Source organism: Oncorhynchus keta, chromosome 17 (genome assembly GCF_023373465.1).
Source record: "Oncorhynchus keta strain PuntledgeMale-10-30-2019 chromosome 17, Oket_V2, whole genome shotgun sequence".
Lineage (NCBI taxonomy): Eukaryota > Metazoa > Chordata > Actinopteri > Salmoniformes > Salmonidae > Oncorhynchus > Oncorhynchus keta.
The window spans coordinates 33,903,751-33,928,015 of NC_068437.1; the positions used below are offsets into that span (position 1 = coordinate 33,903,751).

General features: G+C 47.4%; 1 protein-coding gene and 1 long non-coding RNA gene across 4 annotated transcripts in view; one reads left to right on the forward strand and one right to left on the reverse strand.

Annotated features, from left to right (window-relative positions):
• LOC118396065 (inactive serine protease PAMR1-like) overlaps nucleotides 1-20,569 on the forward strand; it is a 54,334-nt gene extending 33,765 nt beyond the window's left edge. Inside the window, exons 5-14 of one of the 3 annotated variants that reach the window (XM_052465965.1) lie at nucleotides 2,826-3,043; nucleotides 3,710-3,817; nucleotides 9,810-9,980; nucleotides 10,229-10,420; nucleotides 10,658-12,070; nucleotides 12,257-12,433; nucleotides 12,644-12,710; nucleotides 13,835-14,097; nucleotides 14,414-14,790; nucleotides 16,755-20,569. In XM_052465965.1, coding sequence (XP_052321925.1) covers nucleotides 2,826-3,043; nucleotides 3,710-3,817; nucleotides 9,810-9,980; nucleotides 10,229-10,420; nucleotides 10,658-12,070; nucleotides 12,257-12,433; nucleotides 12,644-12,710; nucleotides 13,835-14,097; nucleotides 14,414-14,790; nucleotides 16,755-17,324 — 3,556 coding nt within the window. In that variant the 3' untranslated portion in view covers nucleotides 17,325-20,569. The remainder of the gene's footprint in view (nucleotides 1-2,825; nucleotides 3,044-3,709; nucleotides 3,818-9,809; nucleotides 9,981-10,228; nucleotides 10,421-10,657; nucleotides 12,071-12,256; nucleotides 12,434-12,643; nucleotides 12,711-13,834; nucleotides 14,098-14,413; nucleotides 14,791-16,754) is intronic. The other 2 variants (XM_052465967.1, XM_052465966.1) reach the window with 2 other exon arrangements.
• LOC127908258 (uncharacterized) lies at nucleotides 6,778-7,744 on the reverse strand. Its single transcript, XR_008066509.1, has 3 exons — nucleotides 7,645-7,744; nucleotides 7,557-7,578; nucleotides 6,778-6,984 (listed from the first exon to the last, which is right to left on the reverse strand). It is a non-coding gene; the product is annotated as an uncharacterized LOC127908258 (long non-coding RNA).
• Nucleotides 20,570-24,265: the final 3,696 nt, after the last annotated feature.

The following is a 24,265-nucleotide window of genomic DNA, read 5'->3' on the forward strand; positions in this document are numbered from 1 at the left end:
AAATGGTTGACGAAGTCATCTGCAGAGAGGGAGGAGGGGGGGGGGAGGATTCAGGAGGGAGGAGAAGGTGGCAAAGAGCTTCCTAGGGTTAGAGGCAGATGCTTGGAATTTAGAGTGGTAGAAAGTGGCTTTAGCAGCAGAGACAGAGGAGGAAAATGTAGAGAGGAGGGAGTGAAAGGATGCCAGGTCCGCAGGGAGGCGAGTTTTCCCTCATTTCCGCTCGGCTGCCCGGAGCCCTGTTCTGTGAGCTCGCAATGAGTCGTCGAGCCACGGAGCGGGAGGGGAGGACCGAGCCGGCCTGGAGGATAGGGGACATAGAGAGTCAAAGGATGCAGAAAGGGAGGAGAGGAGGGTTGAGGAGGCAGAATCAGGAGATAGGTTGGAGAAGGTTTGAGCAGAGGGAAGAGATGATAGGATGGAAGAGGAGAGAGCGGGGGAGAGAGAGCGAAGGTTGGGACGGCGCGATACCATCCGAGTAGGGGCAGTGTGGGAAGTGTTGGATGAGAGCGAGAGGGAAAAGGATACAAGGAAGTGGTCGGAGACTTGGAGGGGAGTTGCAATGAGGTTAGTGGAAGAACAGCATCTAGTAAAGATGAGGTCGAGCGTGTTGCCTGCCTTGTGAGTAGGGGGGAAGGTGAGAGGGTGAGGTCAAAAGAGGAGAGGAGTGGAAAGAAGGAGGCAGAGAGGAATGAGTCAAAGGTAGACGTGGGGAGGTTAAAGTCGCCCAGAACTGTGAGAGGTGAGCCGTCCTCAGGAAAGGAGCTTATCAAGGCATCAAGCTCATTGATGAACTCTCCGAGGGAACCTGGAGGGCGATAAATGATAAGGATGTTAAGCTTGAAAGGGCTGGTAACTGTGACAGCATGGAATTCAAAGGAGGCGATAGACAGATGGGTAAGGGGAGAAAGAGAGAATGACCACTTGGGAGAGATGAGGATCCCGGTGCCACCACCCCGCTGACCAGAAGCTCTTGGGGTGTGCGAGAACACGTGGGCGGACGAAGAGAGAGCAGTAGGAGTAGCAGTGTTATCTGTGGTGATCCATGTTTCCGTCAGTGCCAAGAAGTCGAGGGACTGGAGGGAGGCATAGGCTGAGATGAACTCTGCCTTGTTGGCCGCAGATCGGCAGTTCCAGAGGCTACCGGAGACCTGGAACTCCACGTGGGTCGTGCGCGCTGGGACCACCAGATTAGGGTGGCTGCGGCCACGCGGTGTGGAGCGTTTGTATGGTCTGTGCAGAGAGGAGAGAACAGGGATAGACAGACACATAGTTGACAGGCTACAGAAGAGGCTACGCTAATGCAAGGAGATTGGAAAGACAAGTGGACTACACGTCTCGAATGTTCAGAAAGTTAAGCTTACGTAGCAAGAATCTTATTGACTAAAATGATTAAAATGATACAGTACTGCTGAAGTAGGCTAGCTGGCAGTGGCTGCGTTGTTGACACTACACTAATCAAGTCGTTCCGTTGAGTGTAATAGTTACTACAGTGCAGCTATTCGGGGGCTAGCTGGCTAGCTAGCATTGTTGATTACGTTACGTTGCGTTAAAAGCATGACAATAGCTGGCTAGCTAACCTAGAAAATCGCTCTAGACTACACAATTATCTTTGATACAAAGACGGCTATGTAGCTAGCTACGATCAAACAAATCAAACCGTTGTGCTGTAATGAAATGAAATGAAAATGTGATACTACCTGTGGAGCGAAGCGGAATGCGACCGGGTTGTTGAGTGGGAAGTTATATTCGGTAGACGTTGGCTAGCTGTTGGCTAGCTAGCAGTGTCTCCTACGTTAAGGACGACAAATAGCTGGCTAGCTAACCTCGGTAAATTAAGATAATCACTCTAAGACTACACACTCTAAACTACACAATTATCTTGGATACGAAGACAGCAAAGACAACTATGTAGCTAGCTAACACTACACTAATGAAGTCGTTCAGTTGAGTGTAATAGTTTCTACAGTGCTGCTATTCGGTGGACGTTAGCTAGCTGGCTAGCTGCTGGGCAGTAGACTACGTTAGGACGACGAAATACGATAGTTACGCAATTATCTTTGATACAAAGACGGCTATGTAGCTAGCTAAGAAGAAATTGCTAAGATTAGACAAATCAAACCGTTGTACTATAATGAAATGTAATGAAAAGTAATGAAAAGTAATACTACCTGCGGACCGAAGTGCGAATGCGACCGCTCGCTCCAGATTACTGCACCTGTACATAGCCCACCTATAATTTAGCCCAAACAACTACCTCTTTCCCAACTGTATTTAATTAATTTATTTATTTTGCTCCTTTGCACCCCATTATTTTTATTTCTACTTTGCACATTCTTCCATTGCAAAACTACCATTCCAGTGTTTTACTTGCTATATTGTATTTACTTTGCCACCATGGCCTTTTTTGCCTTTACCTCCCTTCTCACCTAATTTGCTCACATTGTATATAGACTTGTTTATACTGTATTATTGACTGTATGTTTGTTTTACTCCATGTGTAACTCTGTGTTGTTGTATCTGTCGAACTGCTTTGCTTTATCTTGGCCAGGTCGCAATTGTAAATGAGAACTTGTTCTCAACTTGCCTACCTGGTTAAATAAAGGTGAAATAAAAATAAAATAAAATGAATAAAATTCAAGGTGTGGAGATCAATTTATGTGGATTTGTGTCGCAAACCAACCCCCCAAACCCTATACTCCCATTAGTACTTCACATTGAGGTAAACTGTCAATACCACTAAATAAACTCAGTAATAAAATCATTTAGAACAGTCTCCCCAAGATACTTCTAACCAGCTCCCTCCCTCCCTCCCTCTCCACCCACAGGTTTATGATGCTGAGCCTGGAGTTTGACCATTCCTGTCGCTACGACTACATCGAGGTGCGTGATGGTGACAGTATCAACTCTCGTGTGATTGGTCGGTTCTGTGGGAACAACAGGCCTGCTCCAATCCAGAGCTCTGGCAACTCCCTACACGTCCTGTTTGTAGCCGATGGCTATAAGAACTTTGACGGCTTCTTCGCCACCTTCCAAGAAAGCTCAGGTAGGAACAGTACCTCCCAGAGTAGATTTTGTACCAAAAGTTGGCAAATTGATGAATAAGATCTGGGAATATATTGTCGTTTGCAAATATCCCATCATAAGTTGAGAAAGTTTAGAAAAATACTTGAGGGCTTCGGTAGCAACCTGAATGTTAACTTATGGCTGTTATGACAACTAAGCAGAGCACACCCATATCAAACTCATTCCAGGGAATCCCTGCTTGGCAGCCTAAGAGAGAAACCACATAAATACCAACTTAACCTGTCACTCAGCTTCTCATTCAAACCCAATCACCATGAACACACATGGTAACATAGTACTCCAAGCACTCTACTCATGCCACAAATACATACCACAGGATACAGTACATTTTGGGGATGGGTGTTGGAGAGTAGGCGTGAATTTAAACACCAAAGTATTTTCTCACCTATATACAGTTCATACATTTTTTTGCCATATCCCCAAAATAAACAATCCACTACAAACTTTGACTGTATTTCAGATCAATACTTAGGACAGATCAATGGTTCCTCTCCTGGTCTCCTTTGTTTAGTGCAGATGAAGGGTGGGAGCGAGGAAAGCCTGCAATGATTTGTATATTTTTTAACTACTGTTATGTAGCCCATGTAACGTGTCTAAGCATCCTTCCTGCTCCTTGTGTTTTCAGCATGCAGCTCCTCCCCCTGTCTCCATGATGGAACCTGTATCCTGGACACGTCCCAGTCCTACCACTGTGGCTGTCTGGCTGGCTACACTGGACAGCGGTGTGAGAATGGTGAGTACACTAAACTTTGGGTCAAACTATTCACAGAGGTGATGTGACTTGTGTTACTGGTGTCTTCCAGCTGTACAGTACAGTTAAAACAAAGTCCTCAGACAACAAGCATGTAGAATGTTCTATTCTAAGTTAGAATTCTCCCATGACCATTTCTTCAGAGAGTCAAAATAGTGCTTACAACAATGAGTAAGTCAAATTCACTGATCACCTCCCTATTCCCTACTGGTCACCTCCCTATTCCCTACTGGTCACCTCCCTATTCCCTACTGGTCACCTCCCTATTCCCTACTGATCATCTCCCTATTCCCTACTGGTCACCTCCCTATTCCCTACTGGTCACCTCCCTATTCCCTACTGATCATCTCCTTTTCCCTACTGGTCACCTCCCTATTCCCTACTGATCATCTCCCTATTCCCTACTGGTCACCTCCCTATTCCCTACTGGTCACCTCCCTATTCCCTACTGGTCACCTCCCTATTCCCTACTGATCATCTCCCTATTCCCTACTGGTCACCTCCCTATTCCCTACTGGTCATCTCCCTATTCCCTACTGGTCATCTCCCTATTCCCTACTGGTCAACTCCTATTCCCAACTCGTCACCTCCCTATTCCCTACTGGTCACCTCCCTATTCCCTACTGGTCACTCTCTATTTCCTACTGGTCACCTCCCTATTCCCTACTGGTCACCTCTCTATTCCCTACTGGTCATCTCTCTATTCCCTACTGGTCACCTCCCTGTTCCCTACTGGTCACCTCCTGTTCCCTACTGGTCACCTCCCTATTCCCTACTGGTCATCTCTCTATTCCCTACTGGTCACCTCCCTATTCCCTACTGGTCACCTCCCTATTCCCTACTGATCATCTCCTTTTCCCTACTGGTCACCTCCCTATTCCCTACTGATCACCTCCCTATTCCCTACTGGTCACCTCCCTATTCCCTACTGGTCACCTCCCTATTCCCTACTGGTCACCTCCCTATTCCCTACTGGTCATCTCCTATTCCCTACTGGTCACCTCCCTATTCCCTACTGGTCATCTCCCTATTCCCTACTGGTCACCTCCCTATTCCCTACTGGTCACCTCCCTATTCCCTACTGGTCACCTCCCCATTCCCTACTGGTCAACTCCCTATTCACTGCTGTCATCTCCCTATTCCATGCTGGTCATCTCCCTATTCCCTACTGGTCATCTCCCTATTCCCTACTGGTCACCTCCCTATTCCCTACTGGTCACCTCCCCATTCCCTACTGGTCAACTCCCTATTCACTGCTGTCATCTCCCTATTCCCTACTGGTCACCTCCCTATTCCCTACTGGTCACCTCCCCATTCCCTACTGGTCAACTCCCTATTCACTGCTGTCATCTCCCTATTCCCTACTGGTCACCCCCTATTCCCTACTGGTCACCTCCCATTCCCTACTGGTCAACTCCCTATTCCATGCTGGTCATCTCCCTATTCCCTACTGGTCAACTCCCTATTCCCAACTGGTCACCTCCCTATTCCCTACTGGTCACCTCCCTATTCCCTACTGGTCACCTCCCTATTCCCTACTGGTCACCTCCCTATTCCCTACTGGTCACCTCTCTATTCCCTACTGGTCACCTCCCTATTCCCTACTGGTCACCTCCCTATTCCCTACTGGTCATCTCCCTATTCCCTACTGGTCACCTCCCTATTCCCTACTGGTCATCTCCCTATTCCCTACTGGTCATCTCCCTATTCCCTACTGGTCAACTCCCTATTCCCAACTGGTCACCTCCCTATTCCCTACTGGTCACCTCCCTATTCCCTACTGGTCACCTCTCTATTTCCTACTGGTCACCTCCCTATTCCCTACTGGTCACCTCCCTATTCCCTACTGGTCACCTCCCTATTCCCTACTGGTCACCTCCCTATTCCCTACTGGTCACCTCCCTATTCCCTACTGGTCATCTCCCTATTCCCTACTGGTCACCTCCCTATTCCCTACTGGTCACCTCCCTATTCCCTACTGGTCACCTCCCCATTCCCTACTGGTCAACTCCCTATTCACTGCTGTCATCTCCCTATTCCATGCTGGTCATCTCCCTATTCCCTACTGGTCACCTCCCCATTCCCTACTGGTCAACTCCCTATTCACTGCTGTCATCTCCCTATTCCCTACTGGTCACCCCCTATTCCCTACTGGTCACCTCCCCATTCCCTACTGGTCAACTCCCTATTCCATGCTGGTCATCTCCCTATTCCCTACTGGTCAACTCCCTATTCCCAACTGGTCACCTCCCCATTCCCTACTGGTCAACTCCCTATTCACTGCTGTCATCTCCCTATTCCCTACTGGTCACCTCCCTATTCCCTACTGGTCACCTCCCCATTCCCTACTGGTCAACTCCCTATTCCATGCTGGTCATCTCCCTATTCCCTACTGGTCAACTCCCTATTCCCTACTGGTCACCTCCCCATTCCCTACTGGTCAACTCCCTATTCCCAACTGGTCACCTCCCCATTCCCTACTGGTCATCTCCCTATTCCATGCTGGTCATCTCCCTATTCCATGCTGGTCATCTCCCTATTCCATGCTGGTCATCCTACTGGTCATCCCTATTCCCTGCTGTCATCTCCATATTCCCTACTGGTCACCTTCCTATTCCCTACTGGTCACCTTCCTATTTCCTGATGTCATATTCCTATTCCCAACTGGTCACCTCCCCATTCCCTACTGGTCAACTCCCTATTCACTGCTGTCATCTCCCTATTCCCTACTGGTCACCTCCCTATTCCCTACTGGTCACCTCCCCATTCCCTACTGGTCAACTCCCTATTCCATGCTGGTCGTCTCCCTATTCCCTACTGGTCAACTCCCTATTCACTGCTGTCACCTCCCTATTCCCTACTGGTCACCTCCCTATTCCCTACTGGTCACCTCCCCATTCCCTACTGGTCAACTCCCTATTCCCTGCTGGTCATCTCCTATTCCATGCTGGTCATCTCCCTATTCCCTGCTGTCATCTCCATATTCCTGCTGTCATCTCCATATTCCCTACTGGTCACCTCCCTATTCCCTACTGGTCACCTTCCTATTTTCTGATGTCATATTCCTATTCCCTACAGGTCACCTCCCTATTCCCTACTGGTCACCTCCCCATTCCCTACTGGTCACCTCCCCATTCCCTACTGGTCACCTCCCCATTCCCTACTGGTCACCTCCCCATTCCCTACTGGTCACCTCCCCATTCCCTACTGGTCATCTCCATATTCCCTACTGGTCATTTCCCTATTCCCTACTGGTCACCTCCCTATTCCCTACTGGTCACCTCCCTATTCCCTACTGGTCACCTCCCCATTCCCTACTGGTCATCTCCCTATTCCCTACTGGTCACCTCCCTATTCCCTACTGGTCACCTCCCCATTCCCTACTGGTCATCTCCATATTCCCTACTGGTCACCTCCCCACTCCCTACTGGTCATCTCCATATTCCCTACTGGTCACCTCCCTATTCCCTACTGGTCACCTCCCCATTCCCTACTGGTCACCTCCCCATTCCCTACTGGTCATCTCCATATTCCCTACTGGTCATCTCCCTATTCCCTACTGGTCACCTCCCTATTCCCTACTGGTCACCTCCCCATTCCCTACTGGTCACCTCCCTATTCCCTACTGGTCACCTCCCTATTCCCTACTTGTCACCTCCCTATTCCCTACTGGTCACCTCCCTATTCCCTACTGGTCACCTCCCTATTCCCTACTGGTCACCTCCCTATTCCCTACTTGTCACCTCCCTATTCCCTACTGGTCACCTCCCTATTCCCTACTGGTCACCTCCCCATTCCCTACTGGTCACCTCCCTATTCCCTACTGGTCACCTCCCTATTCCCTACTGGTCACCTCCCTATTCCCTACTGGTCACCTCCCTATTCCCTACTGGTCACCTCCCTATTCCCTGCGGTCATCTAGCCCTGTGCAATCAGCAGCTGGGGAAACTGTGTCCCATGTCGACAGATGGACCATAAACCACTATGACCACCTGACAGAATTCTGACTTCATGAAACTGCACCTCACCATCTGAGTTTACTGTATGTATGGATTGTAAACATCTTGGAGAGAAATAACTTCCTTCTGTCCACAGCTCCACCACAACACTGCTTCTTTATGGCCGTCTGAACTCAGGCCTAGGTTTCCATACCCAACACCCCCCACCCCCGGGGCCAAGAGCCTTGTAATTTTTTCAGGGCTAATATTGAGTCTATACAACTAATGTTGAACAAAACTGCTTCTATAATATGAGGCAGCTTTTCCATTGGAAGAGAGGAGATCATGAAACGCATGGGAGAAGTGGAGGGATGGAATCTCATCCATCTGGTATTCCCGTGAGGAGGGATGGACTGCTCGTTTGTGAGGTAGATTTAGGATAACACTAATGTCTTATACAACCTTTGTCAGAATGACATGATTTCAAGAAAGGATTCTATCCTAACTCTGTATATCTCCGATGCAGTCTTTATTTTAGACTAAGAATATTGAACCATAGTTTCTGAGACGTTGACAGGACTTAGTGGTGAATTAATTGTGCTTCTTTAAATCATAACATCCTCTGTTAGCATTCCTTCACAATGGCACTATGACTCATCCAAATGGAGAGAGCCCAGTGGGAGATATACTGGTGGAGGAAGGGAGGGAGGGAGGGAGGGAGGGAGGCAGGCAGGCAGGCAGGCAGGCAGGCAGGCAGGCAGGCAGGCAGGCAGGCAGGCAGGCAGGCAGGCAGGCAGGCAGGCAGGCAGGCAGGCAGGCAGGCAGGCAGACAGACAGGGATGGGAGGACTTGGGTGTGGGCAAACAGAGGACATGATTGGTTCTCAATTAAACATCCCTATACATTTGAGCTGTTTTTCCAATAAGAAAATGACTCAATAGGGTTGTGCACGTTTTTTCTTTTCCACGTCTGGAATTCCAAGCGAATTTCCCCTCCCGTCCCACGTGCGGCTCAACTGAATGGTGGAAACACTGGAAGGCAGGGAGACAGTGATTATAAGGAGGGTTCCTCTGATGGTTTTGGACTACACTGCTATCAGACCACGGCCAGAGAGAGGGAGAGAGGCATGGGGCGGGTCCTGCAATGCTATGCCCCAATAGCCACAGTAAGGCGAGAGTGATATAGAATGAACATAATAAGTCTGTGTAGGTGTGTGTAGGTGTGTGCAGGTGTGTGCATGTGTTTGTGCAGACATGTGTGTGATTGGTATTTAGCTTGGTTCCAGATCAGAGAGAGGGGACCCAATGGTGAATTACAAGTTGATGTGTGCTATTTGTGTCAATCAAGTTCTCTATTTCACAGTCGGGCATTGTCTGAACATTTACACACTATTCCATTCCAGTCGACTAGCCCAAGCCGCATGCTACTAACCCACATCATAAAAACACCCACTACCTTGGAAAATGGAACAGTTTAACTAAAGCTTCTTTTTACTGGGAGTTTTCTATTTTTTCCTCCGTTACAGACAATGTGTTAACATTCCCTTCTGAGCTGTTCTCACTCTTACCAAGCCTGCTGAAATGATCTATTAATAAGGCGGTAAGATGTGGAGGCTGTATTTATAACTGCTAGCTACTCAAAGAAGTAATGCTGAGGAGGAAGAATGGGTTTGTGAGCTGTGAACTGGGTTCTGAGAGCCCTGAAGCTACTGGGTTCTGAGAGCCCTGAAGCTGTAGGTGGCTGTTCAGAAGGAGGTGTGTTAACACTAGATAATATTGTACTAATACCGCACAGCAGTAAACGCACTTAGGTTATGTGAGCAGTAGCTGTGTGGACCTATGTCTCTCTCGAGCCTGTTCGGTAGTTGCAGAGATGAGACAAGATCGTAATTGGATCACAATTGGATATCACGAAATTGTGATATCCAATTAAATAAGAATGTGTGAGGAGGGTTATTTATATTTCAGTGTGTGTGTGTAGCACTACATTCTGAGGTCTCCTAATATCTTTGTACATATGTTTTTGTGTCCTTCCAGTTGTAGGGTGCAGGAGGCCCCCAGTACCTATCCATGGCTCCACAGAGGGGATATTCCATCACTCAGGGGCGCGAGTCACATTCCGCTGTGACCCTGGGTTCGAGCTGAGAGGGATCCGCACCGCCATCTGCCTCCAGGATGGCACCTGGAGCACCCCTGCCCCCCAGTGTGGTAAGAGGACAGAGAGAGAGGGGCACAGCACAACGAACAATTTAGATGCTTGGTGAAAAATCCAACCTGATTGACCTTAGAGACATTGACACTGTAGGTTTGTTTTATACAATACCATTTGAGACATGTTAACACAACAGCTCCTCTAAGGAATAAACATATTTACAACTCATCTGCAAATTCAATAGTGTCTGACAATCTGAATCGCAGCATCACTGATCCTACATGTTATCTGTGTTCCTCTGCAGTGCCTATGGTGAAATTATGTGCCATCCCAGCCAAGCCTGTGCATGGAGACCACTTCCTAGTCTACGGGCCCAATGATATCATCATAGCCCTGCAGTACCTGTGCTACCGGCCCTACAAGCTGAGCGGGACGCACCAGAGGACCTGTTTGCCCAACAACACCTGGAGCGGAACACCCCCCACATGTGGTAAAGGTTAGGATCAGAGCAAGGCATGATGGGAATCAGAGTTTGGAGACAGTGGGAACAGGTTTTGATAGGCATCAAAGGTGGACCTACTATTATTAGGAATGACTATGTTCTACATGACCAGGCAATTGATCATATTTCACTAGTAGAATGTGTACAACCATTCAGAATGGTTAGCCAACTGTATAACAACACTTATTTCAATCCAGAAATTCACTTGTTTTCTCTCTTTTTTTCTTACAGTGAATAATACACTTGCTGAACCAGGCAAGGACAAAGGAAATGACAAAGCAAGAGATACAGAAAAGGACAAAGAAAAGGATGCAGAAAAAGAGAAAGACACTGACAAAGACATTGAAAAACCCAAAGACAAAGAGAAAGACTATAATACAGGTATCAAAGAGGACGTGGCTGGTAAAGATCCAGACGCAGGCCTGAGGAACACAACAGTGGATGGTAAAGATCCAGACGCAGGCCTGAGGAACACAACAGTGGATGGTAAAGATCCAGACGCAGGCCTGAGGAACACAACAGTGGATGGTAAAGATCCAGACGCAGGCCTGAGGAACACAACAGTGGATGGTAAAGATCCAGACGCAGGCCTGAGGAACACAACAGTGGATGGTAAAGATCCAGACGCAGGCCTGAGGAACACAACAGTGGATGGTAAAGATCCAGACGCAGGCCTGAGGAACACAACAGTGGATGGTAAAGATCCAGACGCAGGCCTGAGGAACACAACAGTGGATGGTAAAGATCCAGACGCAGGCCTGAGGAACACAACAGTGGATGGTAAAGATCCAGACGCAGGCCTGAGGAACACGACAGTGGATGGTAAAAAAGATGTTAAAGACAAAAACATAGACATTACTCTGGTTAACATCCCAGGACGAAACGAGGATAAAACAAGTGACAAAGAAAAAGAAACTGGGCTCGAGAAACCTTCTGGGGGTACCAAGGATAAAGTGGACAGTAAAGAAACGGATGACATTGTAAACACAGTGGAGGGAGAGAGAGAAAATGACATGGGGAAAACCATCGCAGACATAGATGGCAGTCCAGATACTGGGGGAGACACAGACGTGATACGGGAGATAGGAAAGACAACAGAGATCCCTGAGATAGTGGTGGTGGTGGAAGATAAAGGACAGGAGGAAGAGAAGAAGAAAGAGGATCCAGTAGATAAAAGCAGTGATCCAAACATAGTTGATCCTAATGACTTAAAACCTAGGGGAGACACATTTGCCATAGATTACACTGAGTTAAAACCTAGGGGAGACACATTTGCCATAGATTACACTGAGTTAAAACCTAGGGGAGACACATTTGCTGTAGAGTACACTGTTACGGATGTGTTTGGCACCAATGACATAGAGCAGGGTATGAATACAACAATGTCTAAAGACATTGTGAAGATTTTCATTCCAACTAGAAACAACAACACACAGTCCACCCCATATTCATCAGGAGGTCAGGAAACCGAGAGGCTGGTGGAAAAGCCACACGAAGATATAGGAGCAACTAAAGATGTAGGCTCAACTAAAGATACAATGGCAAGTACAAGCAAACCTGAAGAGGAAAATACTGGAAAAGATTCTGACAAAACAACTAAAGAGGAGTCTGATGATGAGAAGAGAGAAAACCAAAGCATCAGTGGTAAGACTCAGAATCACCCCGAACACTTCAGGTGCATGTTGTACAATACACCGCATTATTGAAACAGATATTATAATGACTCTCAGCATCTTACATTTTGTTCTCCAATCTCTCGCTAGCTCTCCATCTATCTTACATTCTGCACCTCCTCTCTTTCCCCTCTCTTCCCTCCGTCTCTTCTTCCAGAGGAGAGCTGTCCCCCTCTCCCACAGCTCTACCATGGGTACCAGCAGGTAGTGCCAGGGCTGGTGCCAGAGACAGTGGATTTATTTTGTAATCACTCCTACGCTCTGAGTGGTGACGCCAGACGCACCTGCCAGCCTGATGGAACCTGGGGGGGCACTCAACCCCTTTGTGTGAGAGGTAGGCACTGATGTGTGTGCGAGTTTGTATGTGTGAGTGCATGCGAGCGTATGTGCCTCAACTTTGTGATTATCAACAAGGGACACACTGGAGCACCTGCCAGTTGAGCACTATTTTTAGCAGCCTCTAATCAACCCAACATTGAGAATGAAAGCAGCTGCCAGCCTGTCAGTAGGTATTAATGGGAACCCTGTGTGTGTTTGTCTGCAGCCTGCAGAGAGTCCAAGGTCTCAGAGCTGGTCAGACAGAGAGTTCTGCCTCCACAAGCTCCATCCAGGTATGTTACAGAGCACACATAATAATACAAATGATATAGTCTATATTTAATTCCAGACGTAAGCATTAACCAACACTATACTGTATATCCACATTGCCATCGAAATCATCATATGTCTTTATTTATCTGACCTTTATTTAACTAGGCAAGTCAGTTAAGAACAAATTCTTATTTTCAATGACAGCCTAGGAACAGTAGGTTCATGGGCAGAATGACAGATTTGTACCTTATCAGCTTGGGGATTTGAACTTGCAAACTTTCGGTTACTAGTTTCTAGTCCAACACTCTAACCACTAGGCTAACCTGCCGCCCCATATATCAAAACCACATACATAAAGCTTATAGTATATGTGCATAATCATATATCAACATCATTGGCACACCACACGAGAGAGACCATAAACATGTATGACCCTGATTAATGCACACATCACAACAGATGACTTAGCTCTTTTTTGTATGTGACAGAACCACTTTACCATGTGAAGCCCACATATCAATTACGGAGTGGCTGCGGATCGGACTTTTCCTGGATCTTTCTTCCCAACAGCTAAATGTCCCACAGCTTCTGTGCATGTGCAGGATTCTCTACTTTAGGCAGTCTCTACTCTCTATTCTGGCAAATGGTGCTCGATCAGAGTTGAATCAATATCTGCAAGATCACATAATGATAGTATTGTACATAACAGAACCGAATATAACAGCATACTGTAGTGTAACGTTACTTTAATACAAAAAACAGCACCTCATTTCCAATGAGATTTTAGGATGATTGTTGCATTTTTATCTCATGCGCGCGTAACTAAACAGTGTGCCACTAGGCAAAATATGTGCATTGATTGAAACAAAACAGGTAGGATATACTACAGTTTGTTAACACTACCTGCTCTACAATTGGCTCACTGTACATCATTCAAAACAACACTGTACATAACTAAGAAGATCATTCACAATTGACAGTGTGAAAAGTGAAGGTAGAGTGACCACACATTTTGGGGGGCGTTAATAAGTAGAGGTAAAGAAACACATGCGCAGAACGTGATGAAACATTTAAAAACCTAAAAGGAGTTATACATACTGCTAGCCTCTTTCGGTACATTATACACTAGTTTGTTTCTGTAAAGGAATCTCAATGGAACCCTCTCATCTCTCAGGAAGACCCCTGTGCATAAGCTCTACTCATCCTCTGGGTTTGTGAAGATGTTCCAGTCTGTCGGCCCCACCAAAGTTCCCCCAATGCTATCCCAGCTGCCCCAGGGGTTCCACCACCTCCACACTCACATAGCGTACGAGTGTGCCTCTCCCTTTTACCAGCACTCAGGCAGTGCACGCCGCACCTGCCTCAAGACTGGCAAGTGGAGCGGGCGTCATGTCTCCTGTTCACCAGGTGAGGGCAGCAGAGCCACATTATTTGATGTATATCTTAATATAAAGGGAAGGTTTGTCTTGCCACCTAGGCATGCTAGAATTGCGCTTTCAAACCACACTTAGACACTAAGCAATCAAGATAATTGGATTGAAAAAGTAATATTCCAGGTTGGGTGTGATGTGGAATAAGGTTTCCATACAGTATCAAGTGTTGTTTTATCACTCTGGCAGATCTGAGGTTTAACATCTTCCTTCCCCTTCTTTCCCACCCTTCTCACGCCTGGCCACACTTTCCTCTCGTCCATCCTTGTCTCTCCATCCTTCTGTTTTCCCAGTGTGTGGGAAGCACCCCACCTTTGACCCCCAGAGCCCGGCAGAGTCCCACTGGCCCTGGCTAGCCGCCATCTACCAACGTCCCACCAACGGAGCAGGGACCAAGCTGGACAAGAAGGCCAGCCTTGCGGGGTCACTAAAGAAGGGGACTGGAGCTGAATCAGGTGCTGGGGTTGGATCCCAGGGGCAGGATGAGGCCTCAGGCTGGCAGCTGGTGTGTAGCGGGGCCCTGGTGAACCAGCGGAGTGTGGTGTTGGCAGCCCACTGTGTGACTGAACTGGGGAAGCTGTACCCTCTGGGTGCAGCCACGGTCAAGGTGGTGATGGGAAAACACTACCGCAGTGACCTCCGGGAGACCAAGGGCCTGCAGCATCTCAGGGTAAGAGAGGTGATGGAGAGGGCTTAAGGGTGGGGAGTAGAGAGTGAGAGTGGCTAAATGGGTTAGTGGGTGGGGGTGGGCAGTGAGAGTGAGTTTGGAGAGAAGTAGGGAATGATGGATGATGTGGTTGGCTGAGACCACCTGTATTTAGCCACACACTGCAATGATTAGACTGAAATACAGCTATGGTGTACAGTTCACCACACATGATGTTACACACTATAGGTACATTTATCAAGCCTTATGAGATGGTAAAAGCTCAAGGTCTACATCTATATAATACCAATGGCTGGGTGGTTTTGAACCAGTGTCCAATTAAAATGTATAATTTCACAACGATGACATCATGTCTACTACATCTAGCCATGTAAAACAGCCCCATGTTTTGTTTTACGTTCAATCATTGAATAAGTGCCAGAGAGCTACTTTGACCGTAAGTAATCACCAATGTGGTTGTGCGACATGGCTCGTCTGGATTTAACCAACATATACAGTAGCGTATTGCCATTTTGCAGTATATTGTAAATAATGTGGTCTAATGGTGCATTATGCACTTTATAAAAGGCTGTCAATTAATATACACCACATTACCAAAAGTATGTGGACACCTGCTCATCGAAAATCTCATTCCAAAATCATAGGCATAAATATGGAGTTGGTCCCCTTTTTGCTGCTATAACAGCCTCCACTCTTCTGGGAAGGCTTTCCACTAGATGTTGGAACATTGGAACATTTCTGTAAGGACCTCACTTTGTGCACAGAGACATTGTCATGCTGAAACAGGAAAGGGCCTTCCCCAAACTGTTGCTACTAAGTTGGAAGCACAGAATCATCAAGAATGTCATTGTATGCTGTAGCATTAAGCTTTCCCTTCACTAGAAATAAGGGCCTAGCCTGAACCATGAAAAACAGCCCCAGATCATTATTGCTCCTCCACCAAACTTAACAGTTGGCACTATGTATTGGGGCAGGTAGAGTTCTCCTGGCATCCGCCAAACTCATATATATCCGTCAGACTGCCAGATGGTGAACCGCGATTCATCACTCCAGAGAACGTGTTTCTATTGCTCCGGAGTTCAATGGCGGCGAGCTTTAAACCCTCCAACCGACGCTTGGCATTACGCATGGTGAGCTTAGGCTTGTGTGTGGCTGCTCAGCCATGGAAACCCATTTCACTAAGATCCTGACAAACAGTTATTGTGCTTATGTTGCTTCCAGAGGCAGTTTGGAACTCGTTAGTAAGTATTACAACCGAGGACAGACAATTTGTACCCGCTACATGCTTCAGCACTCGGCGGTACCGTTCTTTGAGCTTGTGTGGCCTACTACTTCGCGAATGAGCCGTTGTTGCTCCTAGCCATTTCCACTTCACAATAACAGCATTTACAGTTGACCGGGGCAGTTCTAGAAGGGCAGAAATGATGAACAGACGAACAGACTTGTTGGGAAGGTGGCACGTTGAAAGTCACTGAGCTCTTCAGTAAGGCCATTCTGCTGTCAATGTTTGTCTATGGAAATTGCATGGCTGTGTGCTCAATTTTATATCTGTCAACAACGGATGTTGCTGAAATAGCTAAATCCACTAATTTGAAGGGGTGCCCACATAATTCTGTGTATATATATAGTATATGTGCACATGATTGAGGAGTGTGAGTGAGTTGCCAGGTAACAAGCACAGCCAACGTCATTCCACTGACAGCCAAGCTGTCACCCTGCTGTTATGTTTGGCACAGGATCTCTCTTCTTTCTACAGCTTTTATTTTTTGACACCGCCTTTCTCTCTCAATTCTTTCTCTTACCATCCCTCGTCTCTATCTCTGACAATTCCTTCTTCATTCTGACTACCCCTTCGCTCCCTGACCATCCCACCTGTACTGTTTCTTTCTCTGACCAGTCTATTTTCTCTCACTCCCTGATAATAATTTATTTCTGTCTCTCTTCCCATCCCTCCTCTTTTCCTTCAGGTGGCCTCCATCTCTATCCACCCCAACTACGACCCCCTGGTTCTTGACTCAGACCTGGCAGTGATCAAGCTGCTGGACAAGGCTCGTATCGGGGAGAAGGTCCTGCCCCTCTGCCTACCTGACATCCAGGGGAGAGAGGTGACCTCCAGAGAAGGGTTGGTGACGGGCTGGGCCCCCCTGCCAGATCCCCGGATCGGGGAAGAGGAGCAGGCCAGGGTGGGTGTGCAGCACCTGGCCGACGTGGTGCCCTGCGAGCAGCAGTATGCCCGTAAAGGGGTGCCCGTGAGCGTCACGGACAACATGCTCTGTGGCCGCCAGCGACCCAACTATAGCCCATCTAACATCTGTCCCGCGGACACAGGGGGTATCCTGATCCTTCCTGCCCAGACAGGCTCCCCCCAGGACCCCTCTCTTGCCTCTTCAGAGGGGCAGGACACATCCAAAGGGGAGTGGCGGCTGCTGGGGTTGGTAAGTTTCGGGTATGACCAGGGAGAGTGTGACCCAGAACTGTTTACAGTGTACACACATGTGGCCAACTTCAAAGACTGGATAGAGAGCCATATGAAGTGACATCGCCAGGATGTGACTCGCCCTGTATCTCTTTTTCCTCCCTCTCTTCAACCAACAACTCCCTCTTTTGCTTCATCATTATTCCCCCTCTTACTTTTATTTGCCAACATTTTTCTCCATTCTCCATTCTCATTTTTCTAAATTTTTCTTCCATCTACCTGCTTCTTGTCATACCCATGCAGGGAGTGTGATCACAAAAGAGCAGAGTAACACTGGACTGTACAGTGCTCTGAACTGACTTTAGGAGGCCCTAACACAAACGGATCAGATAGAGCTGCCCTCCGCACAGTACTTCAGTGTTCAGGTTTTACCTTAAATTTGGTCTTAGACTTGAAAACGAAAACCAGTTCCCTGGGAAAAGCTGGTTTTCATTGTATTCTTTGATATGTATATATAATGTAATGAATTATTATTAAGGCTCTGTACGTGGTTCAAGGGATGTACATATTGTATAGAAGGACATAAATGTAATGTTGTTTTTAATGAAAGATATGTGATTGTGTGTAAAGAAACGGGGGTCTGGTTAGAGTTGTTCATCGAGTGTGGTTCTGTGAGCTTTCATCCAGCATTAATTCAAAGGATACCCATGTGATTCTACTAAACAGAGTTGAGAGAGAGAACCTGGTGCTTGCTATGTAAACCAGACAGCCATTTGGCCAGGACCAGAGAAAGCCTATGAATGAATCCAGATCAAGTATAAGGGCTGCAATCGAACACCTGCAAATTGAAATCATTAACAAAATAATTGATGTGCCTACACAGTTAATAATGTGTGTATAACACAGTTAATAATTTAAGTGTTGACCCCTCTGCAAGCCTCTAAAGAGAACAATTGGTAAGTAATCTATGGAGAAAGTGTAGTGTGAACATTTAGCTACAGGGTGGCAGTTTTAAAACGTCAATTTATATGGATTTATGTGGAGGGATGCTCTGGTATTGGTATTTTGGTATTTTATTAGGATCCCCATTAGCTGTTGCAATAGCAGCAGCAACTCTTCCTGGGGTCCACACAACATGAAACATGACATAATACAGAAGATGAATAGACATGAACAGATCCAGGACAGAACTACATCAATTTAAAACAAAGGCACACGTAGCCTACATATCAATGCATACACACAAACTATCTAAGTCAAATATAGGAAACAGGCTCAGCCCAAATCTCACAACCAGAGGGATTGGGTATTCATACACACCCAAATGGTACTAACTCCACTTTCTCTCTTAATGTCCACAACATCTACAAAAAAAAGTCAGAACAAGCCCACAAGCCCAGCACAGTTTTTGATCAGCTTGTACTTATCATGAACATATTTGTGTGATGTGTGTGATGTACTGTAAGTGTGTGTGTGTCCATTGTTCTCTGCCATACATTGCAGCACATCTACCGTAGCCCACCTTGCTCTTTCTTCTCACACACGCGCACACACACACACAGAGACACGCAGACACACACACATGCAGACACACACACACGCACACACATATACACGCAAACACACACAGTGTCTGAAAGATGAACAGATGAAGGGGTATTTCTACCACATTGGGGGAACTGCTGTGTCTGTGATTGTGTTATAGGCGCTTGGGTTATGAGTCATGATGATTCTGGGAAGGAGAATGAGCTGGTGTTACTGGTGATGCTTAGGCTGGGGTGCCATCCTTGTGATAGCACTTCAAAGCTTATGAAGAGTAAACAACCAATCATTGCATATACTGTTTGTGATTCAAATACAATAGTGGCCTCATGGCAATGTGAAATGGAAAATGGCAGTGAGATGTCCATCTTTCATTGTACAGGAATAGGAATCATCTTGGGAGGTGTTTCGACGACATCTACAAGATTGCCTTAGCAAGCTGAGAGACATCACATTGTAGAAAATCTGCTCTTGGCAACAATTACAATCTGACCATAGCCGTCCCTTGGACACTCACTGCCCTGGTAGGAATAGTCTGTACAAAAAATACGTGGAGGGAGATCGAAGTTCAATAAAATCTTTTGATGGATATCATCCTAGAGACAATATACTTTCTCTTTCGCACAGGAACAAGATTTATGAAAGCTTTTCTGTCCCCTTTCTCCTCCTGTTTACTGGAAATGGACAAGGTCCTCATTTAGGCCCTTAATTCCCCTGGGTAGGGAGCTTTTCTACCCCGGCTGAAAGCAGACGTATTCTCAGGCCCCTGTTAGTTCACAGGTCAACATCAGTATAGCCGGCCAACACTTCACCACAACTTGACTGTTCTGCTGGGAACTAGAGTATGACCCTGAGCCCAGTGGAAAGCACCTGACAATGCTGAGAAAAGTGCTGCAATGAGGGCGCTATAGAGTGTTTGCACTAAAGAGGCAAGGCACTTGACACCTGACGTAGGCCTACACAAAATGGCCGATCACAGTCCAGTTTCACAGTCAAATCAAGCTGTACTACAGATGTCACTAGTGCTGTGTATTCTTTAGAGCAAAGAAAAGAGATCCGCCTTGACTCACTCGTTGGAGACTCCAGGGAGAGGGAATTAGACAACAAAGAGATCACCTTCCTTCCTGTCGACATGAGAGAGACGTAGGACTAGTCTTGTGATGTTCTCAGGGTTCTGCTGTGTCCATGGAGACCGTGCATTTACTTTTAACCTCCCCAGTGGTGTTCGGTGATGTGTTTACGTCCCCTAACTATCCCTACCACACAGACCACATACACACACCATCACCACCACCACCACCCCCACCCTCCTAGCCCCTGATCTACTCACCCTGCCTGCCTGCCACCCCATCCTCTATTTCTCCCCTCTCCATCTCCACCCCATGCATAGCTATGAGGGGCTTTAGGCACAAAACAGAAAACATATTATTCAGTCCTATACATGTGCAGACACATATACAGTACTTGCACACATAAGCACCTATACTAAGATGACCAGATTTCTGAAATTAAAACCGGGGACATTTCCAGCTCGGCGGACAATATATCATTAAAATATCCAATGTTATTATCTCTGAAATAAAAAAGGGGGACAATTCCGGTTTCATGTATTTAGTCTAACAGGCACACTGTGATAGACAGAGAAAACAACTGTTACAGAAACACTACAGACAAGACAGAACTGTCCGATCTGAACAGCCATTCAGTGGTCCTGGTAGTCTGGGTAGACTAAGAGCAGAAGAGAACATTAGCAAAATTGAAGAAAAAAAACAGACAATAATATATGTGAAATACATAACAACATAATAAAAGAAATAAGACGATGATGATGTTGGTACCTACATTGTATACCTAATCTGTATATTTCTCAGAAGAATGTGTCTTCTTCGGGATTGCTCTGTCTTTGGCCAGCTTCTCCATGAACTCCTGGCAGGGGAGGTTGAAGTTTGTCTTCACAATAAGCATGTCCTTGATGGTAGGAACAGTGAACCTATTTCTTGCTGCTGTCCATAGATCATTCATTTGGGAGAACACTCTCTCGACTGGTGCATTACTTCCAGGTAAGAACATGACAACAGACGCTAATCTAGCCAGGTTAGTGTGTGGGATGTCGTTCTCTTTGAAGTGGGTAACCACCGTGCTCCATCTCTGACTAAGCGGTGTCTCAGATGTTTTCCATTCTTCAAGCGATCCCCCCTTTAGAAACATTTACATTACATTTACATTTAAGTCATTTAGCAGACGCTCTTATCCAGAGCGACTTACAAATTGGTGCATTCACCTTATGACATCCAGTGGAACAGCCACTTTACAATAGTGCATCTAAATCTTTTAGGGGGGGTGAGAAGGATTACTTATCCTATCCTAGGTATTCCTTAAAGAGGTGGGGTTTCAGGTGTCTCCGGAAGGTGGTGATTGACTCCGCTGTCCTGGCGTCACACCTGCATGCCCGCATCAGTCACGCTCCCGAGAGCGTCACTGACTAGAACCAGATAAATTCACACGCAGTCACACACACACAAGCCAGTGAACCGACCTTACTGAGGTTGATGTGGGCTCCAAAAGTTACACCATGACACACATACATACAAGAAGTCCCTTTGGTGAGGAGGACAAGGTGGACACACTGAGTCATCCTCCCTTCCTCATCTAGAGAGATTAAACGGTGTTCCTTCTCATTTACATTACATTTAAGTCATTTAGCAGACGCTCTTATCCAGAGCGACTTACAAATTGGTGCATTCACCTTATGACATCCAGTGGAACAGCCACTTTACAATAGTGCATCTAAATCTTTAAGGGGGGTGAGAAGGATTACTTATCCTATCCTAGGTATTCCTTAAAGAGGTGGGGTTTCAGGTGTCTCCGGAAGGTGGTGATTGACTCCGCTGTCCTGGCGTCGTGCGGGAGTTTGTTCCACCATTGGGGGCCAGAGCAGCGAACAGTTTTGACTGGGCTGAGCGGGAACTGTACTTCCTCAGTGGTAGGGAGGCGAGCAGGCCAGAGGTGGATGAACGCAGTGCCCTTGTTTGGGTGTAGGGCCTGATCAGAGCCTGGAGGTACTGAGGTGCCGTTCCCCTCACAGCTCCGTAGGCAAGCACCATGGTCTTGTAGCGGATGCGAGCTTCAACTGGAAGCCAGTGGAGAGAGCGGAGGAGCGGGGTGACGTGAGAGAACTTGGGAAGGTTGAACACCAGACGGGATGCGGCGTTCTGGATGAGTTGTAGGGGTTTAATGGCACAGGCAGGGAGCCCAGCCAACAGCGAGTTGCAGTAATCCAGACGGGAGATGACAAGTGCCTGGATTAGGACCTGCGCCGCTTCCTGTGTGAGGCAGGGTCGTACTCTGCGGATGTTGTAGAGCATGAACCTACAGGAACGGGCCACCGCCTTGATGTACATTTACATTACATTTACATTTAAGTCATTTAGCAGACGCTCTTATCCAGAGCGACTTACAAATTGGTGCATTCACCTTATGACATCCAGTAGAAAAGTCACTTTAAAATAGTGCATCTAAATCTTAAAGGGGGGGGGGGTGAGAAGGATTACTTATCCTATCCTAGGTATTCCTTAAAGAGGTGGGGTTTCAGGTGTCTCCGGAAGGTGGTGATTGACTCCGCTGTCCTGGCGTCGTGAGGGAGTTTGTTCCACCATTGGGGGCCAGAGCAGCGAACAGTTTTGACTGGGCTGAGCGGGAACTGTACTTCCTCAGTGGTAGGGAAGCGAGCAGGCCAGAGGTGGATGAACGCAGTGCCCTTGTTTGGGTGTAGGGCCTGATCAGAGCCTGGAGGTACTGAGGTGCCGTTCCCCTCACAGCTCCGTAGGCAAGCACCATGGTCTTGTAGTGGATGCGAGCTTCAACTGGAAGCCAGTGGAGAGAGCGGAGGAGCGGGGTGACGTGAGAGAACTTGGGAAGGTTGAACACCAGACGGGCTGCGGCGTTCTGGATGAGTTGTAGGGGTTTAATGGCACAGGCAGGGAGCCCAGCCAACAGCGAGTTGCAGTAATCCAGACGGGAGATGACAAGTGCCTGGATTAGGACCTGCGCCGCTTCCTGTGTGAGGCAGGGTCGTACTCTGCGGATGTTGTAGAGCATGAACCTACAGGAACGGGCCACCGCCTTGATGTTAGTTGAGAACGACAGGGTGTTGTCCAGGATCACGCCAAGGTTCTTAGCGCTCTGGGAGGAGGACACAATGGAGTTGTCAACCGTGATGGCAAGATCATGGAACGGGCAGTCCTTCCCCGGGAGGAAGAGCACCTCCGTCTTGCCGAGGTTCAGCTTGAGGTGGTGATCCGTCATCCACACTGATATGTCTGCCAGACATGCAGAGATGCGATTCGCCACCTGGTCATCAGAAGGGGGAAAGGAGAAGATTAATTGTGTGTCGTCTGCATAGCAATGATAGGAGAGACCATGTGAGGTTATGACAGAGCCAAGTGACTTGATGTATAGCGAGAATAGGAGAGGGCCTAGAACAGAGCCCTGGGGGACACCAGTGGTGAGAGCGCGTGGTGAGGAGACAGATTCTCGCCACGCCACCTGGTAGGAGCGACCTGTCAGGTAGGACGCAATCCAAGCGTGAGCCGCGCCGGAGATGCCCAACTCGGAGAGGGTGGAGAGGAGGATCTGATGGTTCACAGTATCGAAGGCAGCCGATAGGTCTAGAAGGATGAGAGCAGAGGAGAGAGAGTTAGCTTTAGCAGTGCGGAGCGCCTCCGTGATACAGAGAAGAGCAGTCTCAGTTGAATGACTAGTCTTGAAACCTGACTGATTTGGATCAAGAAGGTCATTCTGAGAGAGATAGCGGGAGAGCTGGCCAAGGACGGCACGTTCAAGAGTTTTGGAGAGAAAAGAAAGAAGGGATACTGGTCTGTAGTTGTTGACATCGGAGGGATCGAGTGTAGGTTTTTTCAGAAGGGGTGCAACTCTCGCTCTCTTGAAGACGGAAGGGACGTAGCCAGCGGTCAGGGATGAGTTGATGAGCGAGGTGAGGTAAGGGAGAAGGTCTCCGGAAATGGTCTGGAGAAGAGAGGAGGGGATAGGGTCAAGCGGGCAGGTTGTTGGGCGGCCGGCCGTCACAAGACGCGAGATTTCATCTGGAGAGAGAGGGGAGAAAGAGGTCAGAGCACAGGGTAGGGCAGTGTGAGCAGAACCAGTGTTCTTCTCCTGTATTTGGTTCAGTTTCCCAGAAACCACAACACACTCACTTCACTCCATCACCCAGTTTGTGGGGAGAGGTTGATGAGAGGTAAAATTTGAGAGGGGCAGGGTGAGGATAGGGAGAGAGAAAACAAGATATGAGGATAGGGAGAGAGAAAACAAGAGATGAGGATAGGGAGAGAGAAAACAAGAGATGAGGATAGGGAGAGAGAAAACAAGAGATGAGGATAGGGAGAGAGAAAACAAGAGATGAGGATAGGGAGAGAGAAAACAAGAGATGAGGATAGGGAGAGAGAAAACAAGAGATGAGGATAGGTAGAGAGAAAACAAGAGATGAGGATAGGTAGAGAGAAA